Source organism: Rhinolophus sinicus, chromosome 11 (assembly GCF_057876585.1).
Source record: "Rhinolophus sinicus isolate RSI-liver-muscle chromosome 11, RSI-T2T, whole genome shotgun sequence".
In the NCBI taxonomy this organism is placed as follows: Eukaryota; Metazoa; Chordata; class Mammalia; order Chiroptera; family Rhinolophidae; genus Rhinolophus; species Rhinolophus sinicus.
Genome location: NC_142511.1, coordinates 25,542,265 through 25,562,479, shown reverse-complemented (window position 1 = coordinate 25,562,479; position 20,215 = coordinate 25,542,265). Strand labels below are relative to the sequence as shown.

The 20,215-nt window shown below is 49.3% G+C and overlaps 2 protein-coding genes across 19 annotated transcripts in view; one reads left to right on the top strand and one right to left on the bottom strand.

Annotated features, from left to right (window-relative positions):
- Positions 1-1,037: 1,037 nt before the first annotated feature.
- PEA15 (proliferation and apoptosis adaptor protein 15) lies at positions 1,038-10,834 on the top strand. Of its 2 annotated transcripts, none has more exons than XM_019716416.3 (4): positions 1,038-1,171; positions 7,111-7,284; positions 8,634-8,789; positions 8,933-10,834. In XM_019716416.3, exons 2-4 carry the CDS (start codon positions 7,113-7,115, stop codon positions 8,995-8,997), a joined length of 393 nt encoding a protein of 130 aa, XP_019571975.1. In that variant the 5' UTR covers positions 1,038-1,171; positions 7,111-7,112; the 3' UTR covers positions 8,998-10,834. The 2 variants fall into 2 exon arrangements, with proteins under 2 accessions (XP_019571975.1, XP_019571976.1); XM_019716417.3 differs by having other exon boundaries at positions 1,040-1,179.
- Positions 10,835-11,168: 334 nt separating this feature from the next.
- Positions 11,169-20,215, bottom strand: part of DCAF8 (DDB1 and CUL4 associated factor 8) — a 38,731-nt gene continuing 29,684 nt past the window's right edge. For all 17 annotated transcript variants that reach the window (XM_074322223.2, XM_074322230.2, XM_019716410.3 and 14 more), the window contains 4 exons: positions 17,957-18,087; positions 14,237-14,356; positions 13,712-13,828; positions 11,169-13,123 (listed from right to left, as the gene is read on the bottom strand). In XM_074322223.2, coding sequence (XP_074178324.1) covers positions 13,007-13,123; positions 13,712-13,828; positions 14,237-14,356; positions 17,957-18,087 — 485 coding nt within the window. In that variant the 3' untranslated portion in view covers positions 11,169-13,006. The remainder of the gene's footprint in view (positions 13,124-13,711; positions 13,829-14,236; positions 14,357-17,956; positions 18,088-20,215) is intronic.

The following is a 20,215-nucleotide window of genomic DNA, read 5'->3' as shown; positions in this document are numbered from 1 at the left end:
ATGAGATACATACAAAGGCAAATGTGACAGGGGACTCTGGGGGACAGGGTAAAGAGCACAGAGGCTGTGAAACCCAAAGCAGCAGAAGCCTGGGCCTCTTTCTAGGAGCAGTGTAGATTCTAGAAAGGAGGGTTCACCTGTAGTTTCCTGAGGAGTCTCTAACAAGAAGGAACTGAAGGGAGGCCAGGGGAGTCCCTGGAGGTGGCCCGGACACTGATGCGGCTCAGACCTCTTCCCAGAGCCAGCCTCTGCAGGAGTTGAGGCAAGACCCCTTAGGCTGGAGAAGGGGGTGGAAAACATATGCTTCCCCACTTCTTCCTTCTTTCAGTCTGGCTGAGAATCTGGGGGAGGAAAGTCCCTGGGGTGGAAGGGAAGTGAGAGCTGCCATCCCAGGCCAGGGCAGAGGGGCAGAGCTAGGAGACAGAGGTAAGTGTGGCTTTGCAAGTTATCTATATTTGCATGCTGAGCTCATCGCTGCTCTTTTTCTCCCCAGAAAATAAAATGACATCATGGTGGAGGGAAGGCGGTAGGGTAGTACATTTGACGAAGGTGAGAGGAACACAAGGGGGCCGGCTGGCTTCATCCTAGAGGGAAATCTGGGGCTCCATGTCCAGCGAAGTCTGCTCTAGTGTTGCTTCTGGCCCCCACCCCTACCTCCAGCCCCACCGTCCAACGTGGGTAGTCTGAGCAGTCATTACCCCTGACACATAAAGGGGAGAAAAGAGGTTTTTCAAAATACCAAGTCAAGCAGCTAAGAGGACCCAGAGACCAAAGGCCTTCCAAACCCCTAAACCCAAACTTGCTCTGTGCCTCCCAGGGTTCCAGCCATTGTGGTCATCGAAAGGTCATCACGGGAGGAGGGTGTCCCATTGGGAAGGAATTAAATCTGATAATTGAGTTTCGAGGTTTAGGGGACGAGGCGCCATCCCCCTCGCAGGAGTCTTCCAGAAGCCCAACCCTTCGGTTTCCCCTTACCCCTCCCCACCATTCCCCGCCCCTCCCCGGCTCTGACGTCACGGTCAGCCGGGTGGGGCGAGGCGGCTCTGGGCTCTGGCTCCGGCTCCGCGGGCGGAAGCTGCGCGGCGGCTGGAGCCGAGGAGGAGGCTCCGGACGCTGCTCAGGAAACAGGGACGCCAGAGTGCCCGCGCCCTGCGCACTCGGCCCGGAGGCGGTGAGAGGGTGTGGAGGGGACGTGGCTCGGGGAGGGGGAAGGTTTGGGGTCTGGGCTCGGAGGGGCGTGGATAGGGACGCCCGGACAGGTGTGGGGTGTGAGGCCCCGGTCGGGTCCGCGGGGTCAGGCCCCTGGACTCAGGCCCCAGTGGGGCGCCTCGAGCATGTGCCAGAGGCGGCGGGGCTCTGGCCTCCCAGTCCCCGCTGGCAGGCGCTTTGAGAGTCCGTACGGGCCTGCTTCCCGCCCAGCCTGTTGGGCGGCCAGCTGCCGCCCCCCTCCCCTTCTCTGGCTGCGGACTCAACCTCGGGGGTGGCCTCCCTCCCGGCCCAGCCCGTCTCAGTCCTCCGGCAGCCTGTGCGCCCCCACCCCGCCCTCTGCACCTGGGGAAGAGGTGGGATTGGCGACAGTGTGTCCGTAGGGAAGGAAGGAGCTGGGGTGTAGAGGACTGAAGTAGCTAACGTAAAACCCCTAATTAATTTCATATAATCCGTGTCAAAACTGACAGGGACACACACCTACAAGAGACACGCCAGCACACACGGTGACACACACCCATGTGCCTCCTACACACATCGTCTGGCACACAAGCAGATTACAAACGTCCCTGCACTACACATCCAACCCCCACCTCATCCCACTTGCAAGTCACCTGGAAGAACATTAGTCTAACTGGACAGCTGAGTGGGGGCCACTGTCCCCAAGTCCACCTTAATTTTCTGGGCATCTTTTCCCAGCCTTGGGCTTCAGGTTGCCTCTCTTTAAAACAGTGGGAAGAACTGAGAGAAAATCCTGGTCTCACTCCAGGAGAGCCAGACAGGATGTTGAGGGTGAGTGAGCCTGGTGCTCTGAAACTGGGTGAGTAGGGAGGGTAGGAGCTGCTGGTGGCCACTCTTGCTGGGTCGTTAGAGCTTATAGGGTGCTGGGAGTGGCTGGTTTCTGGCATCAGAGTGGAGGAGGGGGTGGAAGCAAGGGAGAGGGAGAAAAAGAAAGAATAAGTATGAGTCAGCCAAGAATGGAGCCCAAGTCAGAGAGAGAATGAGGGGAAGGTGAGAGGGACAGAGATACAGTCAGGAACAGGGAGAGGGAGGAAGTGAGAGAAAGAGATGGTCCGAAGACTGGGAAGAGTGTTGGGGAATAGACTATAAAAAGGGTCAGAAGATTAGAGAGGGCGAAAGCAGGATGGTGGTGAGACCACAGGGAGTTAGGGAAAACATGCTGAATCAGTGTGTTTTCTCTACTAGTGTCTGGCCCCTAGGCTGTCAGAGCGACTAGCTTTAATTGCTCTTTCCTTTGTGGTTAAACACTGTATTAGGGAAATTGCCAGAGATGCCTTAGGCTGCTGACTCCCCTGGTTGCCTACTTCCTCACTTCCCTGACACCTGTGCCCATCATGTGTGCATGTATTGATTATCAGGCATGAAGAAGAGAGCCACAGAATCACACCCTGCCATGCCATCCCCTCACTCTCTCATACAGATCCTCATGTACAGTGCAGTGGGGGACATCACCAACCTGTGTACAGCCAACCAATCTAGGCACTTCCCCACCAGACTTACCCTATCTCTCTACAGCAGGGTAGCTCACTCCTTCCTAATAGGATGGTAGCTCTGAGTATTCAGATGGGGACACTGAGTCACAAGCCAGGAGTCCTGAGTAGCCATGTTTACCACCAAGTGGGATAGGATGAAACCCCATTGAAAGGAAAGGAGAAAGAGACTGAGAAACCAGGGAGAGAGGGAATGGATGAGGGAGAAACAGAACAGAAATAGGAGTGGGGAGACAACCAAATGAGGGGAGAGCAGCACAGGCCCCACCTTCTCCTCACCGTCAGGTGGCCCTCTGCCTTCTTGGTCCAGTGGGTATCTCCTAATGCCCTCATCTCCATCTGGTCTTTGTTCTCTTAGACAGAGAGGTGACCCATGTTGCTTCTTGGACTGCATTGGAAAGGTCCTGAGACCCAGGTATCCTACCTCCCCTCACTCCAGGCTGACTCTGAAGTGTTAGAGCCCTGTTCTTTGCTACAGGAATAAAGACCACCCCACCCCCCAAAAAAAAATGCTGAATAGAAGCTAAGGGAAGAAGTCAGTTGAGAATAGTATTAATGGATTAATGGAATAATTAACGGATGAACTACAGGACTGCTTGAATTTGGAGCCCAGATAAAATTTAAAGTAGAACCCTGCACTCTCCCTTCCCAACCCTCTGCTTCTCCTTGATTACTCCCCCCTCCACACACACACACACACACACACACACACACACGTGCACGCACGCCTGCACGCACGCACGCCTGCACGCAGCACAGAGACTGACACACTTGAGTGCCTAGTGGTCCCCTCCTGCCCACTGCAGGGATCTCCAGGCCCCTCCCCTCAGCCTTAGACAGCTGCAGCAGATGTGAGGGAGGGAAGGAAAGAGGGGCAGCAGCTCTTAATCCTCAAGCTTTCTTCTTAAATGTATTGAGGATTTGGAAGCAAATGCTAGGGGGAGGGGATAATCATGAATTAATGTCAAAATGCACAGAAATCTTTTGGTGTTGCCACCTCCACAGGTGGTCATCCCATTTTGCTAGGCAGGGCTTGCTCCTTCCTCCCCCAGTGCCCAGGGATCAGATACCTGTCAAGCTCCCAAGTCCTTCCCTACAGGCCAGCACATATAATGATCCTTACCCTCAGCCCTTCTGCCTCAGCATCCTAAATTGGTCAGACCTTAGACCAGGACTCCACCTGGGCCGGCTTGGAAGGAGAGGGAGGCAGGAAAGTGTGAGGAAGTTGTGAGCAGAGAACAGAATGACCTGGGAGGAAAGGGGCTGACTTCCTGGCAGCCTCAGCTCCGGTTCCCAGTTCCTGCCCTGGTATCCTGTCCCAAGAATGGCCTCCACCCAGGCTGCCTGGTGTTCCCTGCCCAGCCTCTGCACTGCTCCAGAGCTTAGGAGGGCAGGAGAGTGCGACGTAGGCCCTAAGCAGTCTGAATCTCAGGAACGTGACATGGAGGGTGACGAAGCCAAACTTCTGTCAAGTCCCAGCATGGCCAGCCCACCCCAGGGACAATGATCAGTGAGACTTGAGAGCCACATCGAGAGTCCACCTCCTCGCGCCCCAAACATTTCCCCTAAATTATCCTGCGCTTACCCTACTGCCACACCCAGACTTGGGCAAATGGGATGTCTCTGGGGAGGGAGACAACCCAGCTGCCTTTCCGCTCCCTCAAGGGGCCTTACTCCTGTTTTCTGTCTTTTCTTACAACTCCCCATACACCCTCCCATTCACTGGTCTCGGTGTCATAGTCCTGGACTGAGGTGGGGGCACCCAGAACAGAGGTTGCCATAGTAACCATCAAGCTGAGGCAGCAGCCTTCTCCTGGACTCTATGCTCCCTGCCTCTCTCCCCCACAGGATTCCTCATTTGCAGCCTCTTTCCCTCTCCCAAACCCAGATCTCCTCCTCCATTCTGTAGGATCCCCTCACCCTTCCTTTTTTCTCTTGTTAGGAGCCTGTGGTTATCTGTCTTCTTACACATACTCTCAGCTAGCTCAGACACATACAGACACACAGACCACATACACTCACAGCCATACACATCCAGTGCTGGCATATACACATCCATTACCAGTACAATCACACACCCACTGAACCAGCAACTGCCTCCCATGCCTGTGCCCACACCAGGGGTGAGCATCCATAGTAAAACCCTGGCACACACACTTCCCCTGCCACTTTAACATGCCCACCCCATCTCTCTAAGGGGTGTCCTTGTATCTGTTTCACTCTCAGAAAGCTCTTACCCACCTATGTGGGTGAGTGTCTCACACACATTAATCCCTTCCCGCCTACCTCCCCTGTGTTTTAGATTCAGAGGCCTAAATCTTAACTCCTCTCAGGAGATACACACACACATATATTCTCTCCCTTTCTCTCAATCTCTCTCTCTCTCTTTCCTCCCACCAGATCTATTTACAAGCTCTTCCATGAGAAAGCAGGGCAGGATCACCCTAAATTCCGTTCCATTTTTCTGCTGATGGCTTGGTCCCAGGGTCTCCTCCATTGGGGCAGGGTCTTCTTGGGGGCATCTTGCCTCCTTCCCATGCAGCTCTGTCCTTTTCAGCTCTCCTCACACCCCTGCCTCTATTATTCTCATCTCTGGACCGCCTCCCCATTTTCCCCTTTGCCCTCACCCCCCCCCACCACCACCTTTTCTGTCCTCGGATTATCAGTGGAGGGGGCAGCTAGGCTCGAGCCTGCTGCTGTGACCTAGATTTCAAGGCAGAGACGGTTCCTGGTGCTGACAGTCAGAGAGCATTGTTCCTGGCCCAGCCTGGCAGGGCCACCGCTGGGCCCTTCTGTCTGGTTGCACCTGGGTGTGCAAGTGAGCTTGCCTGTTTCTTGTGGGGATCGTGCTGGCCCTGCTGCCTGGCTCATTGTGTATTTGTGTCACGGTGCCTGCCACCAAGGGAGACTTGTTTTGGTCCAAATAGGGGGCTGGGAATGGGGACTTCTGGTTCCATGCCTCTTACTGTGCCATGCCTCCTGCCTCAGTTTCCCTGCATATAGGCCAGAAATAAGGAAAATGGGGGGGGGGGGTGTCAACCAGCCCCCTTCTTTTTGCCACATTCCCAGCCCATTGTTGGCATGATTTGTGGGTAGTCTCAGTCAAGCACAAGGTCATCTGGTTCCTGTCTCACCCTTTGGTCTAACCACAGAGTATTTATGACAATTTACTTTTTAAAATCCTTTACTTTTGATTATAAACTATATACTCATTGTGGGGGGGAAAAGCCCCCTTTTAAACTCACCACTGGTTTCACATCAAATCCAGAAAATTCATTCCAAGGTCTGACCTTCTTGTCTGAGCCACAGTTCCTGTCTTAGTGAGTGAAAGGAGGGCCGTGAGTCTTCTACATGTCACCTAAGCACCTCCATGAAAGAGGGGTGGGGTGAAGGCCTAGGTGAGATCTAGCTTTGCCAAGCCCCCTCTGGGAGGTCATGCTGAAGGTAGTGTTAGCCAGGTGTTGATGCAAGCAGGAGTGGCAGCCCCCTTCCTGCCAGACTCTCCCAAAGCTGCATCTAAGCCCCTTCCCCCTGCCACCCAGCCAGCCTGGGAACTGGGCAGGGGGCCAGAGCCAGCCGCGCTTGGTATTCTTGGGCGCGGGGGCTGCAAGCACAGCACAAAGACTAGGGGAGACGGCTGTGTGGAGGCCCAGCAGCAATCAAGGGAGAAAATGGGCTCCACAAAGGTGGGGGCGACTCATTGCTTCACCCCTCCTTGCCCTCTCCCTCAGAGCCCTAATGGCTGAGCACAGCGGGGCCAGAGGACCATTCGACCAAGCAACTAGGCATCCATCCAAAATGAGTCATTTGTGGAGTGATGGGAAGTTGAAATGAGGGACCGACCCCTTTGCTTCTGGGGGAAAATGGGAGCTAGAACACGAGACCCAACCAACCACCTCTAGCCCCTTCTTTTTAGGTTCTCACTGCTACAGCAAGCCTCTCCCTGTGGTCGTTGTTTTGGAAGTTTTTTTGTTTGTTTTTGTTTTGTAAGGGGCCGGGTTGCAGGTGGGTGAGGTGATTCTGGCGGGGGGGCGGGGGGGGGGCTTGGATGCAGCGGGTGAGAAAGTCAGAAGCAGGTTGCTATGGTAACCACCTCCTCAGTCAGGGGAGCTGTTGCCAGGGTTACTGTTAGAGGGTGTAAAATGAAGAAAAAAGATGGGTGGAAGGAGGTGTGACTTGTCACTCTAGGCTCCAGCCTGGTCCCTAACTTCCAAATATCTTCCTTTTTACTCCCACTTCCCTTCAGTCTTTTCTCCTTCCAGCCCTGGCCCTCCCCAACCCTGTTCTAGGCACCTGCCTGGTGGGATAGAGGAGGGGTGGGACGTGCCAGTAAGTGAAGCACACCCCCAAGCTCCAGCTCAACCTCCTCTCCCTCTGTTCCTCCCAACCCCAGTCATGGCTGAGTACGGGACCCTCCTCCAGGACCTGACCAACAACATAACCCTGGAAGATCTGGAGCAGCTCAAATCGGCCTGCAAGGAGGACATCCCCAGTGAGAAGAGTGAGGAGATCACAACAGGCAGTGCCTGGTTTAGCTTCCTGGAGAGCCACAACAAGCTGGACAAAGGTGGGGGAGGACACTGGCACCCTGCCGCAGCGTTTCGTGGGCTCCGTTCACTGAGCAAAGAGCAATGAGCTCAGAGCTCCTATACACACAGCGTGCATTCCTCTCTGACAAGGCAGGGCGAGAGAGATGCTCTAACAGTTGGAAGGGCTCTAGGGCCATGGTCTGCGCATTCTTCAATGTGCCCCTTGTCAGTAGAAAATGTTCTTCAGATATGATTGTGCAATTATCACATATGTAACAAAACATTAAAACACATGTTAAAAGTGATACAATTTAAAACCACAAATTGTTAGGATTTTCTTATCCACTTTTAGAGAACACTGCTCTGGGAGGAATTGGTGTATGTAAGATGGCCCTAAATGGCAAGTGGGATTTCAAAGGCAGAATCCAAAGGTCATGCTAGGTCAAGGACTAGTCACAGAGGTGGGAGAGTTGTCTGGTGTATTCGGAAAAGCAAGGGGACCTCCTTAACTTGCTGGGGCATAGGGTATGTTTAGAAGTGGCTGGAAAGGTAAGGTACGGCTGTGCTGTGAAGGGCCTTGAGTGATAAGGTATTTGATAGGTGAGGAGAGTGATCAGAGGGCCCTTCAAAGACATGAACCTGACTAGCATGGATAGCAGGGAGGGAGGCTGAGGAGGACGTTACAGTTAGACGACTGTGTTCCCCTGAACATAAGACCAAGCCTTATATTAATTAATGTTTGCTCCAAAAGACGCATTAGCGCTTATGTGCAGTGGATGTCATCCTGAAAAATCATGCTAGGGCTTATCTTCTGGTTCGGTCTTATTTTCGGGGAAACATGGTACTGCAGAAGTCACACGGGAGAAGCCAAGGCGCCTGCAGTCTCCCAGAACTGGGCAAGCTATGGAGCTCATCCTTTGGTCATGGCTGTGCCTTCTCTGATTCAGAATTAGCTTTCTCACTAGGCATAGCTCTCCTGGGTTGTCTGCAGATTCCATTCCTCCAGTCCCAGGAAATTCTGCTTACTTGGAGGAAAAGTAGGAGGGGTGGGGGCGTACTTGGAAGGCCAGTTAATTTTCTATTCTGCCTCCCTCCCACACACCCCCACCAAAAGACATGGTATTTAACCTAAACCCCTCATTCTGAATCCATAATCTAGAAACTTCATTGATCGACGATCTGCCCTTCTTGGGAACAGTACTCTTCTGTACTGTTTGATGCCTTAGCTTTCTTTTTTTGGCTTAGTAGCCCTTCTTCCTCCAGTATTGCCCCTTCCAACACCCAATGTGAGCAACTCGGTCTTGGTCCCATAAGCCTGGTCTGACACAATGGGGGAAGCTGACCTCCCTAGCTTAGTTCTGACCACCAGTCTTCTGCCTTGCTCTAGACAACCTCTCCTACATTGAGCACATCTTTGAGATCTCTCGCCGCCCTGACCTACTCACTATGGTGGTTGACTATAGAACCCGTGTTCTGAAAATTTCTGAGGAGGACGAACTGGACACCAAGCTAACCCGTATCCCCAGTGCCAAAAAGTACAAAGGTAAGAGGCCATGCCTTCACTATGCACCTCTGTCCCCTCCCATGGATGATCCTGGTGGTGGGAGCATGAAGGCTGATGCTCAATGGGCCTGCCTGGCGTTTCCCATGACTTTCATCCATGGACACATCCCTTTTTGCCCCCAGACATTATCCGGCAGCCCTCTGAGGAAGAGATCATCAAATTGGCTCCTCCACCGAAGAAAGCCTGAGCAAGGGGGAGGAAGAGGAGGAAGGTTGGACCTTCATTGGACCACTCCCTTCCCCCATCCTCCAGGGGAGGAGGCAAGGGCAACCCTCCCAAAATCTACCCACTTACTAACCTGGTCCTAACCCCCTTACTGTACGCGTGTGTGTGCGTGTGCGCACGCTCTGGCTGTCTGTCTACATGTCTAGCTCACCTAGCTCCTCTTCCTCGTGAGGGGTTGGGGGTCAGAGGCTGTGGGGGGCTGCTTCCCCACTCTAGGGGGAGGTAGGGGCTATTTCTATACATATAGAAATGGGTACATTCCTCCTATTTCCCTTTCCTCCACTCTTCCCCCACATCGCAAGTGTGGGAGCAGAAAGGACCTGCATTATCCTACAGCGACAAGCTGAGGTAGGAGTGAGGCACAGGAGAGGTAGGTGGATCTAATTAAAAGCAGTGGGAAGGAAGGTGAAGAGGCTCCCCAACCCCCACCTGAGAGGGGCAAAGCCAGAGTTCAGTGTTTGTACCTCATGCTGTACCCCTTAGGGGCCTTGGATGGGTATGAGCCAGGGATCTAATGACAGAGGACCACTGGATCCTTTCCTGACCCCAAAGTTCAAACCCCACAGAGCACCCAGCATTAGATACCCCCCCACCCACCTGTGCTCTGGAGAGACTGTGCTGGAACAGTGATCCACTGAGCCTGAGATGGGGCTGAAGGGCCTCTTTACCACTCCTTTATTCCTATTACTGACCACAAACCTAGGGAGGTTGGGGAATGAGATCCCTAGGTTTTAACTCCAATTCTGCCCCCAATTACAAGGTCCCAGTATGGTTATTGTAGGCAACCTTCCCTCTCTGGTCTAGAACACCCCAAGTCCGAAAGAAGGGAAGAACTAGTGTTTTCCTTTGCACTGACCCCCAATTCAATCCAGGAGGGGACTTGGTAACCCCTCTCCCTCAATATCCTGGCGCCTTGGGCTTGTGAACACCTCCTGTAGCCAAATCCCTAGAGTCCAGTGACCCCAGCCTCCTGCCTGTCCCAAGATGCCCCTCCTACCTTGACCGTGCTAACTGTGTGTACATATATATTCTACATATATGTATATTAAACCCGCACTGCCATGTCAGCCCTTTTTTGTGGTGTCTAGCATTAACTTATTGTCTAGGCCAGAGCGGGGTGGGAGGGGAATGCCACAGTGAGGGAGCTGCAGAGTCAAGTTGCTACATAGTAAAAACAAAAAAGAAAACTTTGAACTAAATCCACACAATCTCAAGGGACTATTTAGAGAAAGTAAGTTAGGGGCTTTTAGGATGTAGGAGTAAAACTGTCGTGGGAGGGGAGGGCTGGCTGTTTGGAAGAGGGAAGAAGCCAGACTGGTTGGAGAGCACCCTCCTCCCAGCCCAGCCCAGCCCGCCTATTCCCTATGGCCACTGCTCTGGACACCTGCCTTAACACACACACCTCGAGTACTCCACAGTTTTGCCTTAAAGGACCTTTCCAAGTCCCCCAAGCCCTGTCTGGCTTCTCCCTAAAGGAGAGAGATACTTATAGAATTGGGAGGGGAAATGAACATAAATTGTCTTTCCAGTGAGGATGTTATGAGAGTGAGAGCAACACTATGAATGAGAATGAATGAGGAGCCTTCCTTTGACTAGAGGAGAGCATGAGGATGGGTGGGAGAAGGAAGACAGGGTCATTTGCAGCAGTCGAATAATCTCTCTGTGAGGCGAAATAATCTAAAAAGACTAACCTGCCCTCCCTCCCCCGTTCGGCTGAGACTGCTCTGTCCTGTGCTCCTGTGTGTGGTGTACACGGCCTTGTTCTAACCCTGGAATAAAGGTGATTGACTGTAACTGTACCTGACTGATTCTAGAATTTCTATGAATGATCAGGATTTTGGATGACTGGGAAGGAAGAGGGAACAATATTTACCCCCAAATCCCTCACAGCAGCCTGGAACAGAGGCCAGAAAAACACCCCTAATAATAACCCTCCCTTCCCCCATCTTCAATGTATCACTGAGCTATGGGGTGTGTTCCACTCACAACAGTCTCCAATTGGAGCCCAAGCACTGGAAACATGGATATCCCAGAATGGACTTCCTAAAATTGTAATAAGGGCAGGGTCAGGCACCTATATTGGAAGGAGCAAAAACAGCCCGTCACAAATGAATGGCCCACATCACACAGAGCAGCAATCAAGAAAAAAAAGCTTTACTAAGAGAAAATATACAACAAATTCCAGAGTGCATGGTTTTTAGCCCACTCCATCGCCCCATTAGCAACAGGAGACAGACCATTCAATCACCACACAGTCTCTACCTCAGGAAGGAAGTGCAGCAGCTAACATCTGCTATGAGAGCTGCTAGGAAAAGGAGCAGGAAGGAAGGAGCGTCTGGGAATTCCATCCTTTCACTCTTGCCTTCCTTCCTGGCCTGTTCTAGTAGAATTTGTCCCAGGATGCAGAATCCGTGGTTGGGGGCACAGAGAAATAGCAGCAAAAGCGTTTAAGGGCAAGAACTCAACTGGGACTTTCATATTCAGTGGCCAGTAATTAAATCAGACAGGTGTCCAAGGCCCAACCACCTTAATCAATCCTTATTACTTGTTCCTAAATCCCAAGATACCAAGAGGTGGACAAGGTATAAAGTCAAACCCAGGACATCTTTTCCTACATATACTCTAATACTTATGAGGAAAGGAGCTGGCGTGGGGTTGGACGGTGCAACGAATCAAGGAGCTGAAGGTTAAGTGAGTGTCTTCTGTCACACACGATACTGAGAGCAACACTCTGCAGTGGCAGGACCCTTTCTGAAATCAAAGTTCGGTCAAGTTTTAAAGATGGGCCAGTCTCTGGCTAGAAGAACCATCCTGAGAACCCCCATAAGACTGAAGGAGAGGTACAGCTTTTTGAGGCAAAAAGCGGAAAGCAATTTCCTGTTTCCCCAACCCTGAGACCATGGGAGGAAAGCAGGGAAGGGCAAAATTGAGGATTATTCCATTCTCGAGCCTCCTACAACCTAAGGGGTAAGCCCCAATCTCCAATAGCCACACAGAGGGTAGGCTGACCCCACGTGTCACCTCCACATCATTAGTCTCGCTCACTCTCTCCTGTAAGTCCCTTTATTAGTCATAGAGTATAGGCATTTAAATTTTAACAATAATTTTAACGTGATACATCCAAGTTTGACTTGCTTTTTAATATATTTATAGATATAAAATTAGGCCTCTAACAGTGATAGGGGCAGGGAGATTGCTGCCACCAAACTTTTTTTTAAAATAACAGAAGAGGTAACATCCTTCCTATTCTTCCTCCACTTCTGCCCCTCCTCCCACTTCCCCCCAAGCTCCCTCACCAGACATATTTAGGGGGTGATGGGATAAAGAGAAGAGAATAAAGGATACATAATCAAGTGCAAAACACTGTGATAAGTACACAGAATGAATGGGGTAGAAAGTAAGTAGAGTGTGTGGATGGTTAGGGGCTCTAAGGACTTCCCAGAAAAACAGGATCCTGCGATGGGGTTGCTTGGGGTGGGTGGGGGGAATAATAAAACTGTCATAGATTTTAAAAAAGTAAACGGGAAGAAAAAAGGTCAAAAACCTAAACCAAAGAAGGAGTGGCACTTCTACTACCCCCACTCTGGCCCCTTGGTACTGAACAGCCAGTTATATCTCCAACCCCCACCCAAGAAACAAGGGAGATAAAAGAAACCCCATTCCATATCCCAAACCAGTTAACAAGATAGGCACCCCTTCCCCCCACAAAATAAAAGCTTTGGGGAGAGGCCATTTCTGCTGAGTCCTATGCACCTTTCCATGGAACCCCATTCCAGGGCTCAACCCCACTCCTAGGTACTCTCTGCAAGTTAAGTCCTCTCTGGTTTGTCCTTCTCCTGGGATGTCTTTCTTTTATCTAAAGCAAAAGTCCAAAGTGCGTTTCTGCTGAATGTAAAGGGCCTGGGACAGGAAAGGGCTCCCAGGCAGGATCGGGTTGGCAGCCCCAGCCCGCCCCTCTGGGGTACGAGGCCTCAGGATGGCATGCACTGCACCCGGTCAGGGCCCTCCTCCTCGTCCGATGTGTCTGAGGAGCTGGGAGACTCATCCGAATCTGCATCTGTGGCCCCAACCCCAGGTTCTCGCCAGCGCTGTAGAAGGGGAAAGTCTTGTTAGTAACTTCCCTGGAATGAGGACACACCTGTTGAGTGTTTTAGCTGTAATTCAGATGCTCTAGGCCAGGGGTCAGCAGAAGCCTTCTTAAAGGGCCAGAGAGTAAATATTTTAGACTCATGGGCCGTATCTCTGTCGCAACTCTGCTGTTGCAGTGTGCAAGCAGCCAGACAATACATAAAAGAATGGGTGTGGCTGTGTTCCAATAAAACTTTATTTACAAAAACAGGTAGCAAACCAACCACCATAGTTTGCTAACCCCTGCCCTATGCCTCTTCTGGCTTGAGAGGGAGAAGAGAAAGGTCACCTTGAGACTCATACCTTCTTCTCAACTCCTTCCCCATTCTCATGACCTTGCCTTTATGAAGACAGCACTGTGCATGCATGGTGATGGACAACAAAAAGCAGACCCATTTCTGCTGGTGGCTCTTCCAGGGCCACATCAGGGGTCGGACAGGGATGAGGAGCAATGGACAGGAAACCCAGCCAAGACCAGGTGATTCTTCTTTCAAGTCGTGAGACAATGTACACTGGCACTTGGGAGCTTACATCCCACTCCAGCTTACCCGGTGATGGCGTCTCTGTCTCAGGTGGTGCATGAGAAACCAGAGCATGTGGCTATCAAACAGGTCCGTGTGGTGCAAGCTATCTTCATCCCGCTCCCGCTTGTTCTTCTTTATCACCTGGAACCCAAGAGGTTGGAGACGTGGAGTAAGTAGGGACCCTAGATCTGATCAGAAAAGACGAGTGTTCTATCTCAATAAAAACCTCCCTTAGGAACTGTTAAACTGAAGTGGATTAGATTAGGAAAGGATGCCCCAGGTTCCTCCACTGAGAAGGTGGGAAGCTTTAAAATAGAATGCTTCTTCCTAAAAATGTCCCCTCTCCGCACTTGAGCATGAACTAGAGGCACTTCAAAGCTGCCCCTTAGACTAGGACAATTCCTAGACAGGCAGTGACAGGAATGTGGGGGAAGAAGGGTGTTAGAGCAGTGCCTTTAAAGAACTGAGAAGCAGGTCATTCCTTCCTGTGACAATGAAGACTCCTAACACTATGTAAATAAGTAAGAACATCAGCAGTCAGCTACTTACGTCCTTTAATCCTGTAAGCTCAGTGGAAGCTTCAGCTGTGGGTGCCCAGATCTTGACATCATGGTCTAGGCCACTGGTTGCCAGCACAGGCAGATGAGGGTGGGGCTCAAGACAGTTTACCTGGTCAGGAGGAAAGGAAAGCAGAGGCTCAGGGGTATGAGGGCGTAGGGTTTAAAAACCTCTACCCACTTTGAGCCAAATAACTATCAGGGCTGAAGCAGCTGCTGGAAAGGCAGGCCCACCCATCATGAGGCTAAGACCAAGGGCCCTGGAGGTGGAAGAAACCCTGGACACAGACTGGGTATAAGACCAGGCCCATCTCTCATTTCCTATAGGCAGGGGTGGTCTCCTCCCCAGACATAGCCCTAGGGGTAGGCAGTTGACTGGTCAAGCTTACTGCTGGATTCACAAAAAAGCAGTGAGGTTCAGATGTCCTCATTCACTATAGATTCCACAGCTCCAACTTGCCCAAGGATGGGAAAAGCCATCTCTGTGGCTTTCACCAAGTGGCAAATAACTTAAAAAATGAAGAAAGCAGCAGCTGCCACTGAGCCCCCAGAGAGAGTCAGTCAGAGGACAATTACATTCACTTGGCACTATTGAGTAGAACTGGAGGAAGGCACAGGCTGGGAAGAGGCCGAGGTGGGAGCAGTGGGGTAGTGGAGGCACATTCATGTCTGCCTGGGACTTGCACATCTCAGCCACCCTTGTATTCACTGAGCGGGAGAAATGAATTAGGGCAGGCCTCTGTCTTAGGCAGCTTTCTTCCGTCGGAAGGCCCCTATGTCCCCTGCTGTCTGACTTGGAAACTTCAGCCTTTCTAACAGGGCAAGACAGGGAAGCTTCCATCCCCACTAGAAGAGCTGGTCCAGATCTAGCTGCTAAAGCATTTTCAGCCTTTTAGTCAGATGAGGAATACATAGGAAAGTCACCCAGAAGGAAGAAGGTGTGGTCTTAGCCACTCCTCACCTCACCCCACACCGCCTTGCAGCTGCCCTACAGTCCAAGAAGACAACCCCTGGTTCAAAAGCCTCGCTCAGTTCTCACAGGTCCAACCTCTGCCTCACCTGCGCACACAGAGCAGCTGAGGGGAAGCAGGGGCCTACATGGAAAATAAAACTGACCTACAGACTTGCAGTCTTCTTAGTCTTCCATTTTACAAATAAGCAAATGCTTAGAAAAGTCTGACTCTAAGTGTGAGCCCAAGAGTAAAGTAGAAACCTCATTTCCCGACTTTTCTCACTCCACCTAACAGCTCTCTGCAGTTTTTATTTGGGCTGCTTCAGGAAGTGTGGAAGAGGTCCCAGCATCTGGAGTATGAGGAGGCACTAGACAGAAACGCCACTGCCGGGGAACATTACTAAAAATATGACAACTTACACATACGAACCTGAACTCATTCATCCACCTCCTGAGAAGCCCCTTACCCCTCTACTCTGGTCTAACTCTGCTTGAACAAATCATTGAAATTAAAAAGCACAGGGAAGAAATTCCTTGGAGCTTAAGACTAAGGACAAGGCCAATGGCAAAAGGAACAGCAGAATAAATTACATGCAGTACCTGAACTGGAGCCTTCAGGGGGAACCGACAGAGTGCTTCTAGGCCAGGGTACCCAGTCACTTCACCAGACCTGTCTAAATACCAGGACTTATCCTGTCAATAATGCCTTAGCAGAGAAAAGAGCTCTGGCCTTAGATGACTGGGCTAGGGGATGTAAGGAATGGGATGAAGCAACAAAATGCTTTGGGGAGACTAAGGATTGTCCTTTGACATCTTCCACCCTTGTCCCTGAATAGGAAGAAAGGACTAGAGTTTGAACGAAGAACAGTCAAGAGACCTAGGCAAGGTGGACAATAATTTCTAAGATCCCTTGGTTCTAACATTCTACTTTATGATACAGAACTGCTATGAGTCTGCACTGAGGCTGGTACCTGGTGACCCCACTGCTGGGAGGTTAAGACAAAAAACAAAACAAAAACAGAGGAAGCCAAGTGAGAACCACATGGATGACTCAGCTTCACAGAGGCAAGAGTAAACCAGGAGACTCACTTCAGGGTGCAGTCTCTATACTTCTTGGTCTAGCCCCTCATTCTTACGAACACTAAAACTCAGGCCTGGGGCCCAACCATCCCCAGCAGATGCCCTCCTCACCTGAGCCAGAGATTAATCATCAAACCCTAATATTGGCTGGGCTGAAAGCAAAATGGCCTGCAAAGTGATTGTGGAGAATGGACAAGTGCTGGCCTGGGGAAGGGCATTCAGCCCTGTATCTCTCTGGAACAGAATTCAAGACAATAGTTTATGTTCAAGAAAGGATTTCACTGGCCCCTTCTGACTTCTGACAATACGCTTATTGCAGAATTCTCATTAAGACTCCAGTGTTTTAGGTTGTTCACTGCAGATGATAGGACTTATGGGAGAGTAGGAAATTAAGCAGGCAACAGTGAGACATACCTTCAAGTTCTAGACTCCTCTCCACTTACACTCAGGCCATAGAAATCTGGGATCTATACTCATCCCAGGTCCCAAAAGTTAGAGGGAACGAGAAGAAAATCTAAAATAGCCTCACCCCAGGGCAAGAAACACAAGAAGGAATGGGATCCCGAATGCAAGAAACCATTATAAATTCTAACACCACTCTCTGGATAAACCTCATCAAGAGATAGCTGGGCTCTTTGCAACTCCTCATAGCTTAGAAGGATGAAAATGAAGAGCCTAAGCTGTCTCAGCCATTCCTTAGAGGCTCTTAACCAGACTATCTTGGATAATCAGTACAATATAGTCTCCCAAACTGTCTCTCTCATATTTTCTGCAGACCAAAAACCTTATAATAGAAAGCTACTGAACTCCTTCCTGACTCTGGGTCTCAAAAAAGAAAAAAAAAATAAATATATATATATATGGTTAGCGAGGTACATTTAAGAGCTGACCAGGCTTCACTCCCCAGCTCAGGATTCTCATGCTTCCTTTGAGCCCTCTCTCTATGGAGGCTGTCTGTAGAATTCAAAGGTTAGGCAGACTGTGAGGTGATCACGGGCTGTATAGCAGGCTGCTCAATCATTCTTTAGGAGAAAAACAAATTTTTTTGCCATATTTGCTCTCTCCCTGTATATTTATATACATTATATTTGTATCTGTGAATGAAAACATGACATTTTACCCTTAAATACTTATGTATCTCCTAAATACAAGATATTGTCCTACATAAATAGAATGCTATCATCACATAAAATAAACATTGAATTTCACATTATCTAATGTATGGACAATATTCTGAATTTCCCAGTGGTCTGAAAACTGCTCCCTCCAACTTGTATCTGTTGATTCAGAATCTAGTCAAGACCACTACTTAGCTGCTCGTAAGGAATGAGACATGGAGACACCTTTGGCATCATGTAGGACAGAATGGTGTGCCCTCGACTCTACTGCTTTTCTTTTGGGAAAGGTCCATGCCTAGCGATACCTCACTCAAGCCAGAGTTTCATCCATCCCTAAGATCCCTTTCTCTTCTCAATAAGCCGTGTCTTAGAGGGGCAGAAGCCAGGAAAAAGAAATATCCCACTGAAACCTCGGCTCCCCCAGACCACATTGCTTTTTAGCTGGTTAGTCCTATATGATATGGTGGCATGTTGTCACAGTGAGAATTCAGTTGCCATGCCAAAACCTACCTTAATCACTGGAGAGAGTAGAGAACCAGCCAGCCCAGCACACCATACTCACCACGCCTCCCTTGTCCCCCTCCATGAACTGAATGATCTGGCAGGATGATTTCTCCCAGAGGAATATGTGCCCACAGTCACTACCGCTCACCACAAACTCACTCTTGGGGCCATAGAAATTGACACCTTTTACTGAAATGACAGATGAGGGAATAAACCACGATGGTTAGCACCAGGCCTGCATATACCTAATAGGGTTAGTTATTCACAAACTCTAAACCAGCTAAGAGCCAAATAATTCCTTTGATTTTCACTAAACAATCAAGGGATTATTCATGTAAAATAGTTACAAGAATCCCACCAGTCCCTGAGACTATTTCTATTCTCCCAAAGAGTTAAGGAGGTTAAGGAGTTGGCAGTCTCTTAGTAACAGCCTAAGTCTCATTAGTCTATAACCTATCAAGCAACCACAGGCCTCATTAATGCATTACTGTCCAAACCTGAATCGCCCCAGCTCTGCCCACTCCTGGAGAGCACTGTCCTATACTCTAGGATTATCCTTGGGATGCGTACTTTATTGGTACCTTATCAATGCTTCCTGGGTCATCAGCTGACCTGAGACTAATGGAGGCACACACAATTGCCTATAAGAAGCATGTGCTTGTTACTAAAATTCTGAACAATAGGGCTCCACTCTCTGAAGTTAGTGAGAAGCCAGGAGTCTCAACTACGATGTCCGGTCATGAGACCGGCACTCCTTCTTTTGTCTGCCCATGGACTAAGAGCCAAGTACAGGTTTTTATCCCCTCTTTTCTCACCAGCTCAAGAGAAAAAGGAAAACTAACTGCTCTCTCCAAGTCAAAATTATGACAGATATCTGTTAGCAGTGGTAACAACAAAGAGCAGTGATTTCCCAAGTTTTCTGTATATTAGAATAACGTAGGGGGCTTTTAAACATCCCAATCAGTGGTGGGGGGATGTGACTGGCCTGCTAAGTGGCAATCTGCTGGGAACTAATGGCAGTAGAAGCATAACTAAGCAGTTTTCTCACTAAGTGAAGTGGGATTTACTTACTGGCATTTATTTTTTATAGTCATCGGCTACCCACACGCTACAAGCAGTATAAATGGACAGAGAACTCCCTCCCTCTAGTTAGATCAGAATTCACTGACCTGAACAGAAAATTGAGAGTGTATCTCATTGGTGGAGCCCTGAACAAATTCAAAACCTTGTAGGCAAGGGAGCCTACAAGTATAGCTCCCTGGCTTCTGGCCCTGGCAATACAAGAAGAGACCCGAAAGGGATGTGAAGAATACTGAGTGCCAGAAGTTAGTATTTAGTGAATTAATGTTTCATTCCAATGGAAAAAACAAAAAACATTTTTCATCCGGCAAGTCAGGCCTTTTGGTTGGTGTTCATCCTTGTGAACTTTCATTAGTTATAACACGTTTGGTAATCAAATCATATAGATGTAATGTTAAGCTCCGATTTTGCACATGGTCTGAGGCTAGTGAAAACAAATAATGGACTGACTCAATCAAAGTTAATGTCAGTGTGAAAAAACTTAGGGACCCTCAATGCTAACATTTTTTTATTACTAGGAGGGGAAGCAGCATTCTGTTGATGGTGCTGAATGATCTGTCTGCTACAAATTGTACTGAGAAACCCTCAAAGACACAAGGAGTCTATACTTGGAATGAAATTTCTGTAAAACACTGGGAAACATACGAACTCACTGTAAATTAAGTTAATGTTGATATTTGTGATATTCTTATTTAAAATTGTTTAAAGAATAGAATGTAACCAGAATTCAAAGAAAATATGCTTATTGTAGAATTACCATAAAGATAACATGAATTTTTTTTCCCTGAAAATAAAGGCAGCATGTTTTGGAATGTTAAAAATCTGAGAAAAAAAAAACAAAAAAAAATATTTTTAAAAAACAAACAAACAAACATCCCAATCAGGTTGCACCCCATACCTATTAAATCAGAATGCCTGGGGATGGAAGCTGGGCATCAGTATTTTTAAAAGATTGTCAGGTGATTTCACTGTGCAGCAAAGAACCAGACAGAACAAAAAAAGGCCACTCTTCACTGCAAACTTGGGCGAGGTACTACACCATTCCTTCTCCTCTGTCTCATTCAAAAGAATCACTTCTTCCCCCCCTAGAGGTATAAGCTCACCCTGTTTTAAAAGGCAATTCAGTACCAGGAGGGCTTTCCTGGACTCCCTAATAAGCATTTTAAACCTGAAGTTACCTGAAATAAGAAAAATAGCCCAGTCTCCTTATGCTCAAACCAAGTAACGTGACTGCAGT

Coding starts and splice junctions, on each gene's coding strand:
- PEA15 (XM_019716416.3), top strand. CDS start 7,113: ATGGCTGAGTACGGGACCCTCCTCCAGGACCTGACCAACAACATAACC. Junction 7,285..8,633: donor CCACAACAAGCTGGACAAAG/GTGGGGGAGGAC, acceptor GCCTTGCTCTAG/ACAACCTCTCCTACATTGAG. Junction 8,790..8,932: donor CAGTGCCAAAAAGTACAAAG/GTAAGAGGCCAT, acceptor TTTTGCCCCCAG/ACATTATCCGGCAGCCCTCT.